The sequence below is a fragment of the Macrobrachium rosenbergii genome, chromosome 33, assembly GCF_040412425.1.
Source record: "Macrobrachium rosenbergii isolate ZJJX-2024 chromosome 33, ASM4041242v1, whole genome shotgun sequence".
Lineage (NCBI taxonomy): Eukaryota > Metazoa > Arthropoda > Malacostraca > Decapoda > Palaemonidae > Macrobrachium > Macrobrachium rosenbergii.
Window position 1 is genome coordinate 5728282 of NC_089773.1, and position 24722 is coordinate 5753003.

Sequence of the window (24722 nt, forward strand, 5' to 3'; positions counted from 1 at the left end):
AATCCCCGACGCCATATGGTCGAGAACACCTTGCTCAGTCACAGCCAGCGCTTGCCCAGCCCTCCCTCTCTAGACCTATTCAGTCATAACTAAGGTAATTAAAGACTTACTTTCGATTCTTTGAAGGAAGAATTTACTCCTAAATATACCTAATTGTTATTGAAGGCAATAGTGTAAAAATATAGAAAAAAACGCACGCAGATTACGGTTATTAAGTTAAAAGTTCAAGCGAAGGCGCAACGCATTACTACCCCATAACAATTCTCATGTTCATTAGAGAGAAGTAACAGGGTAATAGCCAATACAGACAGAGATCTCTTTATGTTATTACAGTTAGTCCTTTGTAAGTTTCAGATGCATTTTAGAATTTTACTTGTCTTTATGTATCGTACATTTTAGTATTTTGCCTGTCTTTACGTACTGTGACTTTTAACTCGCCTTTATCTTATTTATATCAAACTTTACAATATACGGTTTTTTTATTTTTTGGTAGAAATCCCAGAAGATGTAAATATGATTTACGGAACTTTGGAATAAACTGTTGAAAATAATCATACCATCGTATTCCTGGTCTGACTTTTTATGATATAGGCTATATATATATATCACAGAACCAGACTCTCTCTCTCTCTCTCTCTCTTTATAAAATTATAAACACCTTTCAATTTTGTATTGAGCAATTTGAAAAATGCACAGCAAGATCCATGTCAATTTTAGGAACCCCGTGTTTTGGTTTTGTACTGACGAATGTGGAAGGGAGGTGAAAAAAAACATTAAAAAAAATGCCAAGTCTACCAAATTATCACCCTTTTTCCCGATAAGTTTGAACGGGTTTAAGGGAATGTGGCAGCAGTGCTAGTCACCTTCGAGTCTCAACCTTTTGTTGCTAGACTGTTTTTTTTTTTTTTTGTTTTGCAGTGTCCTCCATCAGAGATTTTTTCCGGGTCTGTGTGTGTGAGAGAGAGAGAGAGAGAGAGAGAGAGAGAGAGAGAGAGAGAGAGAGAGAGAGAGAGAGAGAGGAAAAGAAGCAAAGGACTGAAAGGGAGGGGTGGGACCTCCCTTCCTGCCCGGTGCCTCTTCTCCTCTTCCTTCCTCTCACAGAGAGAAGGAGATAGAGAAGAAGAAGGAGAAGGAGATCTCGTCATCGTCGACTTCGTCGTCGTCGTCGACCTCGTCGGCGTCGTCGTCCATCTCGTCGTCGTCGTCTACCTCGTCGTCGACGTATTATTATTATAATTATTATCATTGTATATAATTATTATTATTATTATTATTATTATTATTATTATTATTACTACTATATCGAGATTTCCTTTTTCCACTTTTCGTATTTAGCCCTCTGGACCAGACTCCTGTAACCCACCTTAGGTCTCTAGCTGAAAATTAATTGTATGCAATCTGTTCTTTAACTGTTATCATTTTAAATACTATTTTACTATTACTCTCGATATCAGCACTGTTATTACCATTATTATGAATACTATTTATACAACTACTTCTGCAACTGCGTGGATGTTGCTAATTATCATTTTCATCATTTTACCTCGTGAATCTAGACTGTGTGTATTGTAATGCCTCTACTTTGTATATTTCATGTTATGGCCCTGAGATGAAATAAAGGATATTATTATTATTATTATTATTATTATTATTATTATTATTATTATTATTATTATTATTATTATTGGTTTTGTTAAACAAAATGGCAGTTTCAACAGAATTTATTTTATATATTATTATTATTATTATTATTATTATTATTATTATTATTATTATTATTATTATTATTGCCATTTTGTTAAACAAAATCGCAGTTTCAACAGCATTTATTTTATATAGTAAACGCTCAATTCGTTTAAATTTTTTATTGTTGAAAATGCCATTTTGTTTAACAAAACCTTTATTTTATTTTTATTTATTATTATTATTATTATTATTATTATTACTATTATTATTATTCACTTTATTTTATTTTTTATTTTTGCATAAAAATGACACGCGTATAAAAAATATATTTTGCTTTAATTATTCAGGGAGGTGGAGCACCCCTGATTAAGAACCACTGCTCTATTACTGCCTCAAGTTATTCATCATCATTTTCTTGCAAAATTTCAATGACGCCATCTTCCTTTTCTTCTGCGCCGAAATTCTCTCGTAAACTAAACATTATGACCGAAGGACTCAATTCACTTCGTGGTGACTCATCGTCATCACTATGGGAAGAAGTTTGCACGCCAAGCAGTTGTCGTCTGCGTTCTGTTTTGGTCCCACGAGAGAATTAGGGTCTTTCCCATCTCTGTCGCAGCCAGGCCAAGAAACGGTCAAGCCTATCTTGATCTGGTCTATATTTATTATCATTACATAACAAAAACCATTAAAAACTCTTGTGGAGATAGCAAGGGAATGTGGCCTAAATATAAAGTCAAAAGCAATATAGCAATATTCAGTGATTGGAATAGTATTGACGATGTAGAAAATATGTCGCACATAGAAGGAATAAGAACAGTTAAGCAGATGAGACACCTCGGTGTGACAATCAGCAACATGAACGACAAAGGCTTCAGAGGACAGATAAAAAGTGCCCAATTTAAAGCAAAGCAGAAAAATGCAAATATGTCTAATGCAGTCACCAGTAAAAGCTGCAGCAGGGTGAAAATAGGAAAACTCGATAAGAAAGACGAATGAGCTACAAAAAGTAGACAACCAAGTGTACAGAACAATTCTGAAAGCACCAAGGAAGACAGTGTAAGAGCCCCGACGCTGTCTCTTCCAAACACGTGTGTGTTCGTGTGTTCGTCGATCGTCATCATCGGAGTCGACAGGACAAAACAGGAGCGTCTCGTTTTCTTTCTCTACAGGAACGCGATTTCAACCATACAATAAGTCTTTCTCCTAAGCATTGTTGTCTTAACGTATGTACAATCACCACTACTTGCATTGCCATGCAAGCATTCTAATCATGTACTCATAATGTTCCAACGAATCTTCTGTATCAAAGTATGTTTCTGTTTGTGAAGACGCCAAAGGTCTCTCCATTTCACATTTATTATGCTATTGCATTGTATCCATTAATCTGTCTTGAATCTCATGCAATTGGCCATATGTAGAATTTCCTGACCCTTCCACTGATGTATGTTTCATCACCATATGTTAATCATGTCTCTTGATATCGCCATCTGTTTGTCTGCCGACAAACACAGATGTCTGAACCTTTTATGTCCGTTTTACCTGTCTGTGTGTAGACGCTACATTACCGCTCGCACGCGTCAATAACATCTTCCAAGATTCTGTACATCTCTCAGTAAGGAACAACCAATAAACCAGTTAACACCCAGCCAGTATGTCGCTCATAACCCAGTCCTTACAACAGCAAGTTGTGCTTTAAGATCCGTAATAGGGGCCTCTTAATAAACTGTTCTACCTGAAACATACACTTGAGAGTGGTGGAAATGGGCTCTTGCATGAGATAACCATAGACCAACAGGAAAATAAGAGAATTCCTTGGATTCTGCAAATAAAGGGCATCTGAAAGAATTAAACATAAATTTAAGTAAAATTGAATCACTTAAAGGTAAGCAGTTAAAAGAAATGACAAATAACGGACAAAAAAGCATGGCAGAGAGAAATGAATGAAAAGTCAACATTAAGAATCTACAGAAGATATCAAGAAAACATACGAGAAGAAATCTGGTATGATAACACAAAAAAAAATGCTGATCAGTAGGGCTAGACTAGGCACACTAGAATTAAAGAATAGGAATAGGTAAAAGGGGAAGGCACAAAATGCTTCTTCTGAGAAGAAATAACTGAAAACTTAGAACATTTCTTACTCTACTGCAAAGCATATATAGTGACGTCAGAAATAGATAGATATAGATTTGTGCAGCAGCCATATCAAAGAAAAGGAGGAATTGATGGCTAATATACTCCTATTTTTAGATCTATCGAAAGAATAAATTGAAAATAGGGAAAGAATTCATAAAGGATTTATGGTGTTAAAGAGAATAAACTCAAACAAACACAACCAAAGGAGGAAGAGACCGAGCAGGGGAGCCGTTTCAAAGGCAAACCTCGCCTATTACTACTCCTACTGCTACTTACAACAACTCGGGCATGAAATTCAAGACGTCTTATTAAACATCATCAATGGCAGAATCTTGAGGCGATTAATCGAGGCGGTAAACTTAACACGAAAAGCGTCTATTTTGGCGTAAGTTCCAGTAAATGAGTTTGCAAAAGGTTGCAAGTTCGGTCCTTTACATTAGGAATTACTTTCAGCGTAGGCTGGAAACGGCCGTTGAACTTTCGAACAAGGTGGTTAGGCAGTTAACTAACGTCCGGGAGGCGGGAGTACTGAGTGTAGGACATTTTTCCCCCCTGAACATATTCCCCCCCCCCCAGACATTTTTCCCTCTAACATATTCCCCCCCCGGACATTTTCCCCTCTGGACATTTACCTACTGTATACAATAAGGGCCAAAGTTAGTTTGTTTCTCAGTATTTTTACTGAACAGTAAAAACTGATAAAAACATAATTGCAATAAAGATTAAAATATTCATGTGGGATATTTAGGGTCAAATACAGAAGAAAAGTGTCATTAATACTAGTTTATTTTTTGCATTAAGGATCAAAATATTCAATACATTCATATATTTAGGGTCGAATACAATAACCAACAGCCCTCAAAGTTTGTTCTACAGTCTTCTGACCACCTTGTCGAGCTACGCATATCTCAAAGAGCCGCTCCTGAAGTTGTCTTGTGGACCGTTTAACACGTTTTTTGGGAGGCTGACCATGCTCCTCCTGAAACAAGGGAAGGGACACCAAAGAACAGTTCCTTAATGCATCAATGAGTGTCCACAAAGAGGGATGCTTGTGGCCAACCAAGTGAGGGAACGCATTATTCCAGCTCTCACACATGTTATTTGTGCGGTCCCCCCTTGCCAGGGTAACATCGTGCACATTCCAAATTTGTGGAGGAAAAAGAGGTGGATGGCGATGGATTCTTACTGATAGAACATTGGGTGGTGGCTTTATACAGCGAATGCTTCCAGATACATAAACTGAATCAAAGTAATCAACGAGTTCTTCTAGCCCTTCAAGAGTTGTGTTTTTCAGAAATGCTGTGCCCTCCTCAACATCAGTCAAGGGTAGAAATACTAGACCATTGAGCATACGAACAAAGTGTTTGATTTCCTCCTGGTTTTTATATCTTTGCACAAGACCAAGATCTTGAACTTTCCGCCAAGATGCTTGAACAGCATCCATGGCTTCTGACAGTTGGTGATTACAACAGTTGGAACAGCATAAATCCCAGTTTTCTTATGTGATTACTATTGCCTTGATAACAAATCATAGTTCCTGTTGTTTGTTGGGTAGCAAAGCATAAACTATTGCCTTGATAACAACTTCATAGCTTCGCTGTTGTTTGTTGGGTAGCAAAGCACAAATAGCTGAAACTGAAGAACTGCTAAGTGGCACACGAATAACATACAGCTGCATGAATATATTTGGGCTAAAGAAAGTTACCATCCATGTACCATGTATCAGATATAGCTAAGTGTTGCAGAACATTATCCACTGCAAAAACAAGTATCCTGTTTGAAGATTGTCGTCCACTGTCATGTATCAGAAAGGGCTGTGGGTGCTCGCCGCCTGTTGCTGACCATTCATCAGGCAGGTGAAATTCTCCCAGCGATACTGGTTCCTTGGGGAGTGAACCCTGCTTCTGATGTCTGATATTTCTTTTGATAGACTCTTCTCTTCCTAGATGTATTCTCACAGGTTCTGGAGTTTCTTGATTGTGGCAAGTATAGAAGTTGTACTCCCTCGTGATGTGTACGCTCCCATCAATACATGTCTCTTTTGTCTCTTTTTTCGTGTATATGTAGCCTTCGTAACAAATCTTGTCTCCACCCCAACTTGTTTTGATTACTTCCATGTCGTGCGCAGGCTGTACCGAGATTTGGTGTCAACTAACAGGGCCCTGGACGCCACTGTCCAAGTACACTGTGATAACGAGATTATCAACAGAATTGGCATAACTAGCATCCCAACCACTTAAAATATCACTTGGGTAATTGAGTAACTTGCTGTGTACCAGGGGAAGAAAATGTCCAGATGGGGAAATGTCTGGAGGGGAAAATGTCCGGAGGGGAATATGTCTGGGGGGAAAATGTACAGGGGGAATATGACCGGGACCCATTAATACCGCCTGCCCAGATGTAAACATTCCAATTTGCTTTCGGCCGTTGTGTGCTGCAGACGTGTTGCCCGCTCTCTGCCCTGACTGCCTTTGAGCTTTTTGCCTGGTTGAATCTTTCTGGTTTTTGTTGATTGATGATGAATGTGGATAAATCCATTACATCCGCATGTATTTTCATATATTCCGTTTTCATTTACTCTTGCAGCACCAATTATTGGTGACAGAGTAATCTCTTCTCCCTTCACATAATCATTTTTGTCTATGGTTTGTTCCTCTACTGTTTCTTTGATATTTTGGATATCTGCCTCCATAGGTTTTATTATTATTTTAGGAGATAAAGGTATATTCTTATTTTTTGGTTTACTGTATATTCTTTCGTTTTTAATTTTAACTGATGTTTCTCTAATAATACATTAGTTGGTTTTTTGGTTCTGGATGGAGTTCTCTCCAAAGGTCTCTTTTTATCTATAACTTCCAGTTCATTACAATTTTCTTCTGTTATTTCTGTAGTACAGGCATTATCTTCTTGTGCTTCCATTTGCCTTAATATCTCAAGTGAACTTCAACAAATACCCATATTAGCATATGTATTCATATGTTGGTTCTTTGCAATTTCAGTTTTTTCCTGCGAGGTCGTTGTTTTATTTCTTGAGATTTATCTGTTTGGTTTTTGTTAACCTAATCTATTTCCATTTTTATTTCATATTTCTTTTTGGTATGGAAGAAAAGGTACATTTCTTAGTGGGATCATGCATTCCTCTAACTTTCAATTCTAATTTGGCTTCTTTTATAGGCATGCCTGTTCTTTCCCACAATATAATTTCAATTCCCTATATGCACATACAGATGTATTTCGGCAATTTTTCTTTGTATGTCCGTATTTACTATAGTTTTTTGCATGGTAGTGGTTTTGGAAAATACCATGTTAATTCTGTTTTTGCCCATAATTTTAATTTTTTATAGTAATTCTTGACCCCTTCAAATTTTATTTCTGCTATTCTCAATGCTTCTCCATTACTTTGTCTACTGGTTATGTTATATACTGCACAGTCTTGTACGTTGGCATATCTCTTGTTAAGGGATTCTAATAATATATTCTTTTCAACTGGTTCATCATTATTATCAGATAATACTACAGTATCCTGTACACTGATCATACTATCATGTTTTTTATTGTTACCTTTATATTGTCAATGTCTGTGATATTCATGTAATTTTCAGACTGATTTTTTTGTTGTGGTTTCTATCAACCACATCTGGTCTTTAATCTGTCCGAATGGCATTTAGGAAGTTGAGTACCTCTTCAGTGAGAAATTTTCTAGTTTTAAAGCTGAACAGATAATTAAGCAAGCTCGTTGATTGTACAGTATTTACTTGTTTTATTGTCTCTTGACACTTCAGTTGGGTTCTTGCAGCCTGGTTAAGTAGGGGAGTACAAGCTCCTTACTTAATGGTTCAGAAGTTTAGCATCTGCTACATCCCATATGTGCAGTATGCTAGAGGTGCTGGGTTCCTTTCTCTGCTCCTTACGGACCAGAAGGGTAACTAACCCCAGAACCTACCACAGTGTGTTGCCAACTTATGGTTGGTGATCTGTTCCAGTTGATTTCCGCCGTAAGTTGGTTTTTCACCGCTAATGGCGCTTTAATGGCACTTACAGCACCATAACTTTATGTTTGGTGCCATAACTTGTTGCTGCATCAAGTTACAGCAAACTGCCGTTAACTTGATGCCTATTCTTGCCGTTGGTGCTGCAACTTGATGCAACATCAAGTTGCAGCGCTGTAAAATGCCGTTAATGGCGCTGAAAAGGCACCGCAAGATCGAATCTACTGTAAGTCGCTGTTGCCATTAAGTCAGTGATCGTTCAGAGATTTGCCCAGAGACTGCCAATTAAGTCAGTGAATGCAGGTTTGCATTGTATTTAGGTTCAGTAAGATTTTTGCCAAACCAGATGTCCCCTCCCACCAATGGGTAAGTCTCTGTTCAGTACCATGTCAGTAAGTTTGAATGGCTGTTCCAGCTCCAGTCACAAGCTAAAATCTCTGTGTAAAGAACTTGAGGTTTATATGTTAGGAAAAATACCAATTACTTTTAAAATTTGCTATTTTCCAAAGAAAAATATCCACAATAGAATATATGGAAGCTCAGGTTTATGACCCAGGATTTTGGATAATGCTTCCCAAGAGAACTGTGATAAGTAAATTATTAACGAGCGTAGCTCACGAAAACATAATACGTTTAGGAGTAAAGGCCAAAGTTTTCAATGTCACTGAAGCTCTGTAACAAGGTAGATAGTCTCCTTGTTAACTACAATTGACAGGACTATTACTGGGCCTTTTGTCAAAAGAAAACCGCAAGAAATTACTCTTAAAAGTATATTGAAGAAATCATGGTATGGGAACCAAGAAAAATTATGCTGTAATGATGAAGATATACCCTGAGGGATGTATGTAAGAATTTGGAATGCAAAACCTCTTGTTAACAAATTATTATTAAGTGGTACAACATTATTTCAGGGAGTACTTGAGGCATACAGCATCACTTAACATCCATGTTACAGGTTACTTGACAGCAAGATTATGTTCATCAGAGTGGAGAGTCTTGCGAGACACACAGCAGAATGAGCAAAGCAGTTCCAATGAACTGTTGGTTTACAGACACTTATGTGTAGACAACTGGTTGTCTGGAAGACTTGGGAAATCATGACCTCAGTGTGGTCTCAGTATGATTGATAGGTTTTCTATGAACAATAAATTAAAAGCTCCAGCTTTATGTAAAATTTTCTAATAATCTTTTACCTTCTCATATTTCAGACTTACCGTCCTTGAAGAAGAAGTCGTTGGTTTGCATTGTCCAGGTTTCAGAAACGAGCGGATGTCCAGCAATGAATTCAAGTGCAGTTTCCTGTGAGGTGTTGAATAATTTCCTAAAATAGTAAACATAAAAAATTCTAGATATCAGATTTGTGCATTGGTGAAAGGAGAAAAGGGAGAAAATAAAATAGGACAGGTATAAGAGGGATAGAAGCAGTTAACAATAAAAAAAGAGGAAAAAAGTTGGTAATCCCTGTAAATGAAAAAGGACATTGAAGGACCAGTGGCTAAAATGAGCATCTTGGAATATCAGTTGAAAAGCGAGACCGAGAATCCAATATCCCAGTCTCTCGTCAAGAATGAAAATGTAGGTTTAGTGGGCAGTGATGCCCCAGCCAGCTGTACCTCTGTCTCTTTGGATCCAATGATGGAAATCAAAACAGAAATGAAGACAGAAGTGGAGGTGTGTTATGAGTCTGATGGCGACATGAAGCATCACTGTGAGGAGTTTACGACAGCATTCGGAGATGAAGGCGATTCGCTGCCCTTCAGAAAGGAAGCCAATAAGGGGAAGCCCTTTGTGTGCAGGGAATGTGGGAAAGCCTTTTCCTGGAGGAGCCAGCTGGAACAACATTTCCGTAGCCATACCGGGGAGAGGCCGTATATGTGCAATGACTGTGGGAAGTCGTTCTCCCAGAAATCGTATCTCAAGTACCACATGGCTATCCACAGGGGGGAGAGGGCCTTCACATGCAAGGACTGTGGGAAGTCATTCTCCCAGAAATCTAATCTCAATCGCCACATGGTAATCCACAGGGGGGAAAGGGCCTTCACCTGCAAGGACTGTGGGAAATCATTCTCCCTGAAATCACATCTCAAGGACCACATGGCAGTCCACTCAGGGGAGAGGGCCTTTGCCTGCAAGGACTGTGGGAAGTCGTTCTCCCATAAATCAAGTCTCAGGCACCACATAGTGATTCACACAGGCGAGAGGGCCTTCGCCTGTAATGACTGTGGGAAGTCGTTCTCCCAGAAATCACATCTCAAGGCCCACATAGCTATCCACATGGGGGAGGATTTTATGTCAGCATTTGGAGATGAAGGCAATTTGCTGCCTATCAGAAAGGAAGTCGATAAGGGGAAGCCCTTCGTATGCAGGGAATGTGGGAAAGGCTTTTCCTGGAGGAGCCATCTGGAAGAACATTTCCGGATCCATACCGGGGAGAGGCCATATACGTGCAGTGACTGTGGGAAATCGTTCCCCCATAGATCAAGTCACAAGTTCCACATGGCAATCCACAGGGGGGAGAGGGCCTTCACTTGCAAGGACTGTGGGAAGTCGTTCTCCCAGAAATCGCATCTCAAGGACCACATGGTGATCCACACAGGGGAGAGGGCCTTCGCCTGCAAGGACTGTGGGAAGTCGTTCTCCCAGAAATCGAATCTTAAGCGGCACATGGTTACCCACAGCGGGGAGAGGGCCTTCGCTTGCAAGGACTGTGGGAAGTCGTTCTCCCTGAAATCACATCTCAAGACTCACATGGTGATCCACACGGGGAGAGGGCCTTAGTGTGAAAGGACTGTATGAAGTTATTCTCCCATATATCGTCTCTCAAGAGCCACATGAGGCTCCACCTTAGGGAGAAGCCATTTGCTTGCGATGAGTGTGGGAAAACATTTTCAAGGAGGAACAGTGTGAAGTGACATTTCTTGACTCATATGGGTGAGAAGCCCTTCAGATGCACTGACTGTGGGAAGGTGTTTTTACAGAAGTCACATCAGAAGGTCCACTCAGGAGAGAGGCCATTTGTCTGGAAGGACTGCAATACCTCTTTCTCTTTGGATCCATTGTGTTACGAGTCCAATGGTGACATGAAACATCGCTCGGCACAGGAGGAGGCATAAAAGTCATTGATTGATTATGAGGTGTCTTCCAATGATTCACTGACCTGAGTCACTGATTCTGACTGTACAATTCATTTTCATATATGTAACTTACCAGGTACAGTAATTACATAGCTATACTTTTTACTTGATTGGCAGTTAAAAATTTAAAGTTTCTGGTAGTGATTCAATTGTTTTAAGTGTAGGTAACTACCCCGCCCCCTGTTGGGGAACGATAGGTACAACAAAACAGAGAAAATAACTTCATTTCTGCCGATGTTCGACGCAACATCGAATGTTTTGGTTGTTTGGTTTGAAGTTTTCTTTATCACTTTTCCAAGGAATTGAAGTATTGTTGATTTTCAGCTTAGCTGTTATTCCTACAGTATGTCTGATTCTAGCTGATAAGGTGTTAGATAAGTAGTGAAGGATGTAAGACTCATATGACTAAAGTGACTTATGATAGTCACACAATTTGCACTAAGTGTAGAGGACGAGTTCTCAAAAGATCTTACGTGCGCCGAATGTGTTGGATGGGACGAGAAAAAGTGGAAAGTTTTAAAATCTCATTTGAATAAATTAGATAAGGATGGGAAGAGGAAAGTGGCTGTTAGAGCCAAGAGTAGGACTGTGAGTTTAGAACCTGTCTCTAAGATTCAAGTCTTAGACCATAAGACTCCTGCCCTTGTATCATCCCCCATCCTTAGTCCTCCAAATATTTTTCCATCAACTCCTGTTCCTGGCTCCCATGCTTCTGATCCCGATGCCATAGCCAGCCTTGACAGTAAATTTGACCATAAATTTGATCTTGTAGTCAACACTGTATCAAAATTAGGGGAATAATTTAAGGTCCTGATGGATGAAGTTCAAAGTTTTAAACAAGTGTCAGTGTCAGTGCCATTGCCAGTGGAGGAAGTGGCTGTCCGACCCGCTGATTCTCCTAGACAAAGGTCACTGTCACGCTCCCCTGAACCTGGGACATAGTCGCCCCCTCATCCGATTCTATGGTGCATAGTTCCTACAGCCATTGGAAAGGCGTCACTGTGAGTGCCCACCAGTTGTCGTTGGATTCTGATCTCTCCAGTCTGGGGAAGAGACATGTGTTATGCTATCTGGGCAAGTCTCGTTCTTTAAAGAGACGTCATGGTAGAGAGCCCTCTCCCATTTCTCCCAAGCGCTCTAGAGACCCTGTTCTTAGTCCGCAACCAGGTTGCAGTAAGTGGTGCAGCCTGACTCATTATTCTCCCGTTCGCCCCCATTCTGAGCATCAGTTGTTGGTTTCTAAGCGCTCTTCCAGCAAATGCTCATCTTCTGGGCACCCACATGAGCAGTCAGTGTATCGCCAGAGTGCCATCTAGTCTCTGAACGCCAGTCTCGGACTCCTAAGCACCCGTCTTATTCTCCAGAGCTCCCATCTTGTAAGCGCTCGGCGTCATCTGGGCGCCCAGCGCCAACGGAGCACTCCTATTCTTCTGCTTCGCCTGCCTGAGTGTCAGAGGATCCGTCTTTTGCACACATCAAGAAACAATTGGATGATGTGCTTGGCTTGCTGCACAAGGCGCCAACCTCGCATAAGCCTTCTCGAGAGGCCGCTTTGTCTCCAGTGTCTTCTGAAGAGGAAGAGGTTGTCCAGGAGCCTACTCCTGCTGCATATGCTTCTTTGATGAAGTATTTTTTAGCGTCTTTCCCCTCGCATTTCCAGCCAGCTGCTCCGGTTTCATCCGCCTCTACCTTTCTGATGAGGAATCAGACAGACTCTAGCTCTTGCCTACCGAAGGTGGTTCTCTCTTCCTCAGCTAGGAAGGCTCTCAAGGAAGTAGAGGATTGGTTGTCTGTAAGAGGGAGCAAGGGAAGGCTGCTTTTGTTTTTCCTCCAGCAAGATTGACAGTTAGGAGATACTTCTTCTATTCTACGGGAGAAGTTCCATCCTTGGGAGGTGCTGCCTCCTCCCAAGGTGACTTCTCAGGATTAATTGACTTTGTGAGATCTTCAGCTTTTTCTTCAGCAAAGGTATTCTTCGCCTTGTCAGAATTCGACCACTTGATGAAACACCTATTTAAGGTTCTTGAGATGTTCAGTTTTCTGGACTGGATGATAGGAGCACTAGCTAGAAAGATTGAAGAACATGATGTACTTGTCTTCTGATTGGCTAGGTGTCTTATCCTGCGTGTATAAGGCAGTAAGGGATGGCTCCTCTGAGCTGGCGGCTCTTTTTGCTTTAGGAGTCCTCAAGAAGAGGGAGCTGTTGTGCTCCTTCACCACAAAAGGAGTTATGCCTGTCCAGAAATCTGCTCTTCTGTGCTCCCCTTTGGGCAGACATTTCTTGGTCCCACAGTCAGCGGTTAAGGAGATTGACACCGACTTGCAGAAGAAATCCACACAGGATCTTCTAGCCCAGTCAGTGAAGTGCCCCAAGGAACCCTCTGCTTCATTTTCATCCATGTCGGTATCTCCTCTACAGCAGCAGCCCTTTCGAGGAGGCAGACAGGGCTTCTCTAGACCCCGTTCCAGGGTGCGGTTTTCAGCAAGGTCTGTCAAGAGGACTTTCAGCAAACCCTCTTCCAGAAAGTGACTTTCCCCCTCCTTCTTGCACCTGTAGGGGCCAGGTATACTTAACTTTTTTTTCAGACTCTCTCTCTTTTGGAAGAGGTGGAGTGCCAAAGGTGCTGAACCTTGGACAGTCAAAGTTTTAAAAGAGGGTTACTCAGTTCCTTTCAAAGAGTAACCTCTTGTGACTTTGCCAATCACATTGACAGCATACTCAGAGGGCTCCGAGAGGTTTGTAGCTCTCAGGGAGGAAGTGTCAGCTCTCCTAAGAAAGAAAGCCATAGAAGTAGTGGAGGATAGTTCTTCAAGAGGTTTTTACAACCGACTGTTTGTTGTCCCCAATTCATCGGGGTGTGGAGACCTGTCCTCGACGTGAACGCCTTGAACTGCTACATTCAAAAAACAAATTTCTAGATGGACACTGATCAGTCAGTGTTATCCTCCATCCAGCAGGGGGACTGGATGATAACACTAGATATGCAAGACGCGTATTTCCACATTCCAGCCCATCCGGAGTCCAGGAAATACCTGAGATTTGTCTGTGGGGGCAGTCTTTCAGTTTCGAGGGCTTTGATTCTGTCTTTCCACTGCACCTCAGCTATTCATGCGAGTCCTATCCCCTCTTGTGAAATGGCTTCACCTGATAGGTATAAACATTTGCCTATACCTGGATGACTAGCTCCTCCGCTTCCCGTCACAGGAACAATGCACGAAGGATCTATAAGTGACCCTTCTCCTTCCCAAGAAACTTGGACTTTTGATAAATCAGAAGTCTCAACTAGTCCTACTCATGAGATTCTCTATTTAGGGGTGAAGATCAACTCTGTGAGTTTTGGGGGTTTTCTCTCCTCCAAGAGGATAGAGTCCTGCCTAAGATCGACTCAGATCTCCTTTCTCTTCCAGTTTGCACTGTGAATCGGTGGATGAGTTTTCTGGGAACCCTCTCATCCATCGAACAGTTTGTGAAGCTAGGAAGACTTCATATGAGGCCCCTCCAATTTTTCCTAAGGGCAAGCTGGAACAGAAGAGAGCAACCAAACACAGTGATGTTTTTGATTAGTAAGGCAGAGGTAAAGGAGGACCTCTGGTGGTGGACGTCTAGAGACAGACTGTCAGAGGAAAAGTCTCTTAACATTCCGAGCCCCGACCTCTCCTTTTATGCAGACACCTTGGACCAAGGTTGGGAATCACTTTTGGGTACCCTAGAAGCTTCCTGCACTTGGTCCCCAGAGCAAAGGAAGTTGCACACCAACATCAAGGAGTTGTCGGCCATCCATTTAGGCTAGAAGCATGTTGTGGAAGCAGTCACAGACAGAACCATGGTGATTCATTTGGACAACACCACGGCTCTCTCATACATCAAGAAGCAGGGCGGAACTCGCTCGTTCTCTCTGTGCGAGGCAGCAAGAGAACTGCTCATTTGGGCGGACCAGATTCAGGTCAGGATAATCACGAGATTCATCCAAGGGAGGATGAATGTCCGGGCAGACGAACTAAGTTGATGAGGACGAGTCCTCTGACAGAATGGACTCTGAATTCAACAGTCTGCAACAATCTTGGAAGTTGTGGGGCGGACCAATAGTGGACCTTCTCACCACATTGAGGAATTACCACCTTTCTCTATTTTGCTCGCCAGTTCCAGACCCACAGGCATGGGCAACGGATGTCATGCTAGTTAACTGGTCGAACCTGGGCCTTTACGCCTCCCCCCTTTTCAACATGGTGAGAGCAGTGCTCAACAAGTTCCAGGCTCACAAGACCGTGTCAGTGACACTGATAGCTCTCTTCTGGCCACTCAAGGAATGGTTCCTGGACCTTCTGAAGCTTCTTGTGGACTTTCCAAGGCTACTTCCTCGAAGTCCACAGCTTCTCAAACAGCTCCACCTCTGGAAATTTCATCAGGGCCTATCCACTCTAACTCTGGCAGGATTCAGACTATCAGAAACTTTTCATAGCAAAGGGGTTTTCAAAACAAGCTGTGGAAGCTGCCGTCTACCAGCAGAGTCTACCGGGCCAATTGGCCATCTTCCGCGAGTGGTGCAGCGACAATAGTGTCTCATCTCCTAAGACCACTGTAGCTCAAATAGTGGATTTCCTTCTTTTCTTAAGGAACAATAAGAAGCTCTCTTCATTGACTATTAGAGGCTACAGATTGATGTTGGGGTCAGTTTTAAGCACAGGGGAGTAGACTGAGGTTCTAACCAAGACCTTAGTAATCTGATTAGGTCTTTCGAGACTATTAAGCAGCTGCGAGACGTCTCTGTTTCATGGAACTTAGATGTGGTGCTGAAATGGTTAATGGGCCCTGCTTATGAACCTCTCTGTTCCATTTCTCTTAAGAATTTAACAAAGAAAACTCTTTTCCTAGGCCTTGGCCACGGCTAAACAAGTGAGCGAACTGTAAGCAATTGACAAACGCATTGATTTTTCACAAGGAGTTGCTGTCTGTTCCTTTTTGCTTGGCTTCCTAGCTAAGAATGAGTCTCCATCTAATCCCAGGCCACGCTTGTTCTCCATTAGAAATCTTATGGATATTCTAGGACCAGAAGAGGAGGAAAAGAGTCCTGTGTCCAGTAAGAGCTCCGAGGTATTATTTAGACAGGATGAAGATCAGGGGACCTGCCAGTAACCTCTGGTGTTCTGTGAGAAACCTGTCTAAGCCGATTTCAAAGAATACATAGTCATTCTTTCTTAGAAGCCTTGTTTTAGAGGCACTCTCAAATACAGGAAGATGATCTGCCTTCTGTTAAGGTGAGGGCACACAAGATTAGGGCTGTGGCCATTTCCTACGCATTGGGACATAATATGTCACTCTCAGCTATCCTCCAGTTGACATACTGGAACTGCAACTTCATTTTTGCCGAGCACTATTTGAAAGAAATAAAGACGACGTTTGAGAATTGCAGTACCCTAGGTTTATGGTGGCTGTCGGTCTTGGGGAAGAAGCATAGGAAGCACCCCTTCCCATCCATAGCTTCTTCGACTTGAATTTTGGGTGTTGAGTTCTTTTTGGGAATGGTTACATGTACCCGGAGTGCCCACCAATCTGTGGAAGTGGTATGATGGTTTTTAATTTTTATGGTTTCTAGGTAACAATTTTATTTGGTCTTTTTTGATTTGGTACTGCACCCAGGCCAAGGGCAAAATTTCTTCTTTGTCGCCTTTGAGCATTCGGAAAACTCCTTTACTCAAAAGCTCCCTCTTTAAAGAAGGGACTTATCTTGGCTATTCCACTAAGTTACTACAGGTCAAGGTGAGCACTGACCAAAAGGCAGTAATCTCCTGCTGTGGTTCTCTTACCAGGTAAGGATACAACAAATATTTTGCCAATGCTAACAGATTTCATGTTTTCAGATTCATCTTCATATCTGACTGTTTTTGAAAGAGAGTATGTCCATTTATCCCACCACCTATCAATGTGGTATTCAGCTATGTAATTACTTGGTAAGTTACACATATGAAAATGGTATTTTCATGATAAAATTAAGTTTTATATATACTTACCAAGTAAATACAGATCAGAGCCCTCCCTCCTCCCCTCTGATGGACATTAAGCATAAAAGAACTGATTTTCTCTGTTTTGTTGAACCTATCGTTCCCTGACAGAGGGTGGGGTAGTTACCTACACTTAAAACAATTGAATCTCAACTGTGAACTTAAAATTTTTAACTGCCAATTGAGTAGAAAGTATAGCTATGTAATTACTTGGTAAGTATATATGAAACTTAATTTTATGACAAAAATACTATTTTTCTTGTTTTGTAAATCACATTACGAATTTGACCCCTGTAGGCTAATTGATTATAGAGTATAGTTATTGAATTTACAGTTTACAAACCAATAAATTATTTTTCTAACCATGCTTACATTTAAGTAACCCGACCAATATCTGGTTCATTTCCATCCACAACTTCTCTCATAGGATAAGGTATATCAAGAATTCGTTAAAGAAGAGATAAGGCAGAATTTGATGATGAAGAGAATGATACCAGCTGGCAGGGACTTTGTCTTATCTAAGGGACGATTTTTGTTTTATTGCTAAACCAACGAAAACGAGAACTAGAACAGTTCGAACGACTGTCGGACAGATTCAGACATCCAGCAACACTAACCATAACCAAGAGTACCAGAAAAATACGTAAGGACTATGGCAGTACTTTATTTAGATGAATATATATACAGTAATATGTTCCGACATGATATACAAACCACCAGTCCTTTACATTAGGAATTACTTACGGTGAAGCTGGACACGGCAGGTAAACTCTTGAACAAGTCGGGTAGGTGGGAATACCCACCTGCCCGGATGTAAACATTCCAGTTTGCTTTTGGCTGTCATGCGTTGCAGACGTGCTTTCGGATCTCTTTGCCTGACTGTCATTAAGCTCTTTATTGTCCTGGTGGGATCTCTCTGTATTTTTGTGTATATATTGCATATGTTTGGTATTTATTAATACAAACCCACGATTTGTGATAGCCTTGTATAAGCCGTCGTTCCCCTGCATCTGGGTCTTGGGTTTGACGACCGAAGGCGTATTTAGAGGGGCGTAACTGACTGGTAATACTTTGCTTCCAGTATCCGTTTATTTAGATACTGTATGTTCGGAGATATTAGATTGGGATGTAATATCTTTGTTCCCTACATTGATCGAAACATAAGAGTTTGCTCCCCTTCTTGGGCTCAAGCCCTCTGTGTACAAGGGCATGTCTACTTCCTTCCTACTTGTGCTGAGTGTTGTTTTCGCCGCCTGCGCTATAGAGAGTTGCGGGGGTGGCGGGAGGCTGCGGGTGTCGTCGGTAAGTTTCGCTTCCATGGCGCCCTTGGTGGCCTCCCCTCCTTCCTTCTCTCTCCCTGTAGGTTCTTCCTTATCTCTCCTTCGGTAGAGATCTCTCTCCTTCGCTTGCTCATCTGGTGAAGACCATGATGGGGGGAGGGGGGCCACAGGCGGTCAGGCAACCTCTTCTAAGGGGTCTCCTCTCGCTGCATAGAGCAGTTCCCCTCGGAGTGAGAGGAGTCTCCCTCTACTAATCATCTTTGCTCTTTCTTTCAGGTTGACAGTGAGCATCGCAGGCACAGTAGTAGTTGGCTGGATATTTCAGTTGGGATATCTTTGTATGAAGGAGCCCCGACATTCATTCAGTGTTGCTTCGGGATTGACCACAGTACCTGGATAGAATGGCATAGTTCCACGTTAGGATTGTTCCGATTCTGTTCCCTCCGGTGTGGATTGATCGCTGTCATTGTTGGCTTTCATGTATACTTTGGCACTGCCCCTGGTTTATCTGTGGTCCATCTGCTCCTGTTAACTCGACGACAGTCTCTGGGCAGCTCTTTCTGGTCTCCTGCCGCAGCCATCCTGATCGTTCCTGTCGCTGCGCTGCTGGTGACTTTCATGTGACGTTCCTGGCCGTTGCTGTAGCTCCTGCCTTCCGAACCGCTTCCGTAGCTCCTGCCTTCCGAACCGCTTCCGTAACTCCTGCCTTCAGAACCGCATCCGTAGCTCCTGCCCTCCGAACCACTTCCATAGCTCCTGCATCAGCTGTCCTGATCGTGCCTGCTGCTTCTTCTGGTGGTCGTGTCCTGGGCTGCTTCCGTTGTGACCTTGCCTAGCTGCCCTGGAGGTTACGATGTCTCGTGTCCACCATCCTGTAGAAGTTGTCGGAGTGAAGGTGAAGGAAGTTGCCATGTGGAAGTAGTTGCCGTCTTCTTCAACTTATCTTTGATTTTGCCTTCTGCTGCCTCTTCCCTTCCTTTCCTGAGATTCGAGGGTCCCGGGAACCAGATATACCTCCGTCAGCCGAAGGAGAGGAAGGCTGCTTCTTTCCCCTTGATGCCCTTGGACATCTAGGGACTGCCTCCTTCCGAGGAGGCAGTGGGTCTCTCGTTGGCTCTTCCCGACATTTGGGTTAGGGAACCAATTTGCATACCTCTGGGTTTTGTGTTTTGGTAGCCACGGGCGCGCAGACCTTGGTTTGCGATCCCGTTCCCAGTCCTAGAGGTTCTGTCTCTAAGACGGAGGCTGCTTCGGGCGCTCGTTCGTGAGCCGCTTCGAGTGCTCGAGATTCTGTGGAATATCGAGTATCTCAATCTGGTCTGGAGAGTACTCCAGAGAGAAAGGGCCGAGGCACCCAGGTGTCTCAGCTCTTCCTGCCAGCACTGCAAGTGCTCCCCAAGTGCTGACCAGTGCTCGGTCAGGCTCCCAGCCTGCTGTCTTGATCCTATCAATTCGAACACCAGAAGAAGCAGGGAAGAGATTCCCTTCAGGAGTTCTGCGGGACTTCTAAGGGACTGGCTCTCTTCTGGGAGACAAGTTTTTCTCGTTGGCTCTAACTGCCCGAGGGCGGGAACTGGTTCACATTCTCCTCTGAGGTCTCGCATTTTCGGTGCCGCGAGAGCGTGGTCTCTCGAGGCCTTGCCCTTGTTGCCAGTCTTAGAAGTCTGCGTCTAAGACTGGTTCTGTGCCTGGCTCTTTTCGATTTCTTAGGAAACCGAAAGCAGCCGCTCCCGATTTTTGGGAGTCTCGTAGGTCACTCGAATTCCACGAATCATGAGCTCTCTCCTGACGAGAGGTACAGGAAGAGAGAAAGTGCCGAGCCACCCAGTTGTCTCGGTGTCGAGACGCTAGGTGTCTCGATACTGCCTGCCAGCTGCTTCGGTTGTTTGGACAAGTTTCATCCTTGCCTCTCCCATGATCCCCACTCAGGAAATGCCAGCCCAGCTAGAGCTGATTTTCCAACACCGGATTTTATCTGTTTTAATTTATTGTGTTCAGGTTCTTCATTCCATATATTTTGCCATTTACTTACAATGATTGTTTTTATATATCTTATTATTATAGCTTTGAATGGCTCCTTCTTCTTCTATAGCACTTCTGGAGTCTGGAATTTATTTTATATAAATCATTACTTTACATAAAGAATTATTAATTGAGGCTTTTTAATTATTTTTTATGGCTGATGCTTTAATTATTTTTATGGCTGATGCTATTGCGCGTAACTCAGTTGTAAATACCAAGGCATTATCTTGTAGAGAGAACTGATATGTTTTGTCTGGGGATACTGCAGCATATCCCACTCCGTATTGTAAACTAAGATCCGTCAGTGTATATTGCGTAATGTGGACCTTTTCGGGTTATATGTTCTACTGTATGTTGTCTATGGTGTTCTGGGGTATATGAATAACTTTTTGATAAATATTTTAAGTGTGTACAAATTCTCGTTTTATTCGTTGTCCAAGGAGGAGGTAATTTTACCATTAAAGATAATTGTATATATATTTATATTCAGCAACTCAACAATCTTCTAGCTCTAATTGGGAAAGGAGGTGGATGATTGTTTATAAACATCTCTTAATCCAAATAATTTTTTGGTTGCAGAATCATTTGTCTGAATTCTCAGAGCACTCTTCATTGTTATTAGCTCTCTATGGAGAGAGAGGTAGTTCACCACATTCAACTTGTAAAGAAGACTTTGGTGATGATCAAAAAGCTTCTGAATATATTCTTAGGCCTTCATTATGAACCGAGTCTAACGTTTTCAGCGTTGCTTGTGATGCCGAGCCATATATTTCGTTTCCATAATCAATGACTGACAGCACTGTTACTTTATCCAGTATGGTAAGGGTATGTGTATTGGCTTCCCGATTAGTGTTTCATGGTTTTTTAATTAGGTTTAATGCTCTTTTACATTTTGATTTCATGTATGTTATGTGGGCTTTCCAGTTCAAATGAGTATCAAATACTAATCCCAAAAATTTTGCTGTTTGGCCAATTGGTATGGAATGATTTCTGATTTTTAAAACTTTTTCTTCACTTCTTTTCCACTTTTTATTTTTTATAAAACATTACTGCTTGAGTCTTTTGTATAGAAAATTCAAAGCCTACAGATGAGGTCCATTCATCTGTTTTTGTTATAGTTTTATTAATAATTTGCAATTCATGTTTTATGTGAGATACTGAATATGGCAAAATCATCCATATACAAGTTACTTTTAATTCCAATAGGTAGATTATTACTGATACCATTTATTGCTAAAGTAAAGTGTGCCACTAAGGACGCTTCTTGTGAAACACCATTTTCAAGTGGAAATGAACTTGACAATACATCAATTCTCACCTGAAAAGTGCAATTTGTCAAAAAGTTTTGGATAAACCTAGGTAATTGTCCATGGATGCTGTTTTTATGCAACATTTTTAATACTGCGTATCTCCATGTAGTATCAGATGCCTTTCCATTGTCAAAAAAGACGGCTATTGTAATTTGTTTTCATTCAAATCCTCTTCGTTTGTGGTCGTCCAGGTTAGATAGAGAATCCAGTTTAGATCTGTTACATTGTGACCCAAATTGAGTGGGAGTCAAAATTTTATTTTCTTGAATGTGCCATGTTAGTGGAGCGTTTATTTTTTCTAGTAATTTCCATAAACAGCTTGTTACAGAAATTTGTCTGTAATTGTTTATATTACTAGGATCTTTTCCAGGTTTGGGGATATGAATAATTATAACTTTATGCCATTCATCAGGAAATAAATTTCGAAGCCAGAAGTGGTTATAAAACTGTAATAAGTATGACTTTGCCATACTTTGTTTTGTTGACATGTTGTAAACATAATATCATTGGTGCAAATTCCCTTAGTCATCGTTGTATTTCTCCCAAATGTAATCTGGTCTGTAGACCATTTACATTCCATTGTTGCATAATATAATTATTGAAAATATTACATTAATGTCTTCGTGTTATTTTCTTTCTGTGGATCATCAATTTACATTTTTCCTAAAATTTTATTTATGACATTTATTTGTTTATAAGATATTAGGTGTCCAATGCACAAACAGCCCTTTTTGTGAGTGTCCAAATTAGTAGTTTCTTTATCTCTGTATCTTATAAAATTTTGTATAGTGTTTGTTAAACTGTCTTTTGTTATACTTTTGTTTTTGTTGCAAAGTTCAGTGAAAGATTCATGACGTCCACATGTATTTTCATGTGTCGTTTTTTCGTTTACTCTTGCTGCACCTATTATTGGTGATAGAGTAATCTCTTCTCCCATCACATAATCATTCTTGTCAATGGTTTGTTCCTCTACTATTTCTCTGATGTTCTGGATATCTGTTTCCATTGGTTTTATTACTATTTTAGGAGAAAAAGTTATATTATAATTTTTTGGTTTATGTGCTTTCTTCAGGTCTCCTCAAGGCTTTCACATACTGGTCCATCGTAAGCCCACATTCATCAGGCTCTACCTCAATGGCAATAGTGAACCCCAGAAAAATTTAAATCCTAGGTCATGAATGTCTACACATGACATGCACTCTCACACTGGTCTTGTAGGAATACCACTTGCAATGAGCTTCAACACATTGCCCAAACCCTGATGGATAACAGATGTTCTTACTGTCAGGTTTCCAGGGTGATGAGAAACGCAGTTAACAGGTGGAATAGTCAGGAGAATCATGCCTGCCATGAGAGTGAGAGCACCATTAGACTGTTCTACAGGGGCTACATGAACACAGAATACAAGAAAGACAAGGCAGCCCAGAAGAATATCATCAGCACCCATGTAAAACCTACTGATATTGACAAATGAGTCTGCCTTATGATCTAGTACAAGGATCGGAACACTGTCCAGTACCTCATGAGGAACAGTCCCGTTGTTAGTGATGATCCCACAAAGCGGTGAAGAGTGGTTACCAAACATCATGCCGAGATTGGATGCTATCATTCATGCATCAGCATGACTGCAGCTCGACTCTCCAAGAGAATCGCCCTTCACCTACACAAAGGGCTGGTATACCAACACTAAATGAGGGAGCATGGCAATGCCCCCTAATGCCAGCAGATCATAAGGAGCACAAAAATCCTAAATGGCAACAACGACCATCACCGCCTCCAATATAAGGAGGCCCTCGCCATCCTCGAACGGAAACCATTGCTAAGCATAATCAGGAGACCCTCCTCTCCCTATCACCATCAGGAGAACGGCAAGATGCGCCCCTGGGATAGCAATACAGCTGCCAGCTACTTTAGGCAGTGCACCCTATGACTAAAACTCCTGGGACCTGGCGCCGCCCAATCAGCGACTACTGCTCCCAGCTAATAGGAGGAGGCCCCCCCCCAGCTTTGACACCCAATGAAAAATTGCCAAAATGTTATTATTATTTGTACAGTACTGTCTATGGGAAGAGAAGAATGTGTTCAAATTCATGAGCAAAATTTGCTGCTGAAAGAGCACGTTATTTCACATTCAAAGGGTTCAGTCATTCATTGTAATATCACTGTAATTATGGCCAGGCATGCAGTAGCCAGACCCTGTCTACATTTGACGAATATTCCATCGAAATTTTCAGATAGGTATATATAGACATTGAATATAATGCAAGTAGATTTATTCATGTTTTTGTTTTAGGTTTTTCTTCATTAGCAATGACGTGTCATACTCCTTTCTTGTTTTCATCCAGTCATGACTGGCAAAGGTGACTATTACATTTTCTGATCAATATCTTTGTCGCAGAGACTTGTTCGTCCTCCTCCTCTCCTCTCCTGACATTTGCCATAATTCAGCTGTAGAACCAAAGCACCTCGTTTCTTCAGACCTTCTGCCACGATCAGAGAAAAGATATAAAATTGAGCTAAATAAAATATATATAATTGGGTTCTTTCTTGATCTGATTGCAAATCTGAGTCCATATGTCTGTAGATACAGTAACTAGGCTTTAGATCATCGGAGCCACAAAGAATGATTAAGGAACTGAATGAGAAGACACAAATATTTACAAGATCAGCATCAATAGCAATAATAACAATATAAAATACATTAAATATAATCTCATCATGTTTTATTCACCTGGTCCTGTTGTTGTTTTAAACCAACACCAGTATTAGAAGATGCCACTTTGAATCTTCCTCAGCTGGAGGGGAGAGGCCACTGCTAAATAAAATATATATCAGGGCTTGATGATTGCAAATGGTGAGATACAGTAACGAGGGGGGAGGATGGAAAAATAAAAAAAGTGGATATAAAATAGCATACTCTCATCCCCTTATTCACCTGGTCCTGTTGTTGTAAACCAACACCAGTATTAGAAGATGCCACTTTGAATCTTCCTCAGCTGGAAGGAGAGAGGCCACTGTCAGGGCTTGATATGGTGAGGGGGGAGGATGGAAAAATAAAAAAAAAGTGGATCACTCCTTCAAATAGGTCAAAACGGGTCCAAATAAGTAATGACTTAAATAATAATGGGTGTGATAATAAGAAGAGAGATGGAAGCAAAGAAA

General features: G+C 41.4%; 1 protein-coding gene across 2 annotated transcripts; it reads left to right on the plus strand.

Annotated features, from left to right (window-relative positions):
• Window positions 1-4096: 4096 nt before the first annotated feature.
• LOC136855839 (gastrula zinc finger protein XlCGF57.1-like) lies at window positions 4097-23113 on the plus strand. Of its 2 annotated transcripts, XR_010858147.1 has the most exons (4): window positions 4097-4210; window positions 9023-11024; window positions 17376-17591; window positions 22633-23113. XR_010858147.1 is itself a non-coding variant. In XM_067133198.1 (2 exons), the coding sequence occupies exon 2, from the start codon at window positions 9282-9284 to the stop codon at window positions 10590-10592; it is 1311 nt and encodes a 436-aa protein (XP_066989299.1). In that variant the 5' UTR covers window positions 4097-4210; window positions 9023-9281; the 3' UTR covers window positions 10593-17313. The 2 variants fall into 2 exon arrangements, 1 of the variants encoding a protein (XP_066989299.1); XM_067133198.1 differs by lacking the exons at window positions 17376-17591; window positions 22633-23113 and having other exon boundaries at window positions 9023-17313.
• The last annotated feature ends 1609 nt before the right edge of the window (window positions 23114-24722 follow it).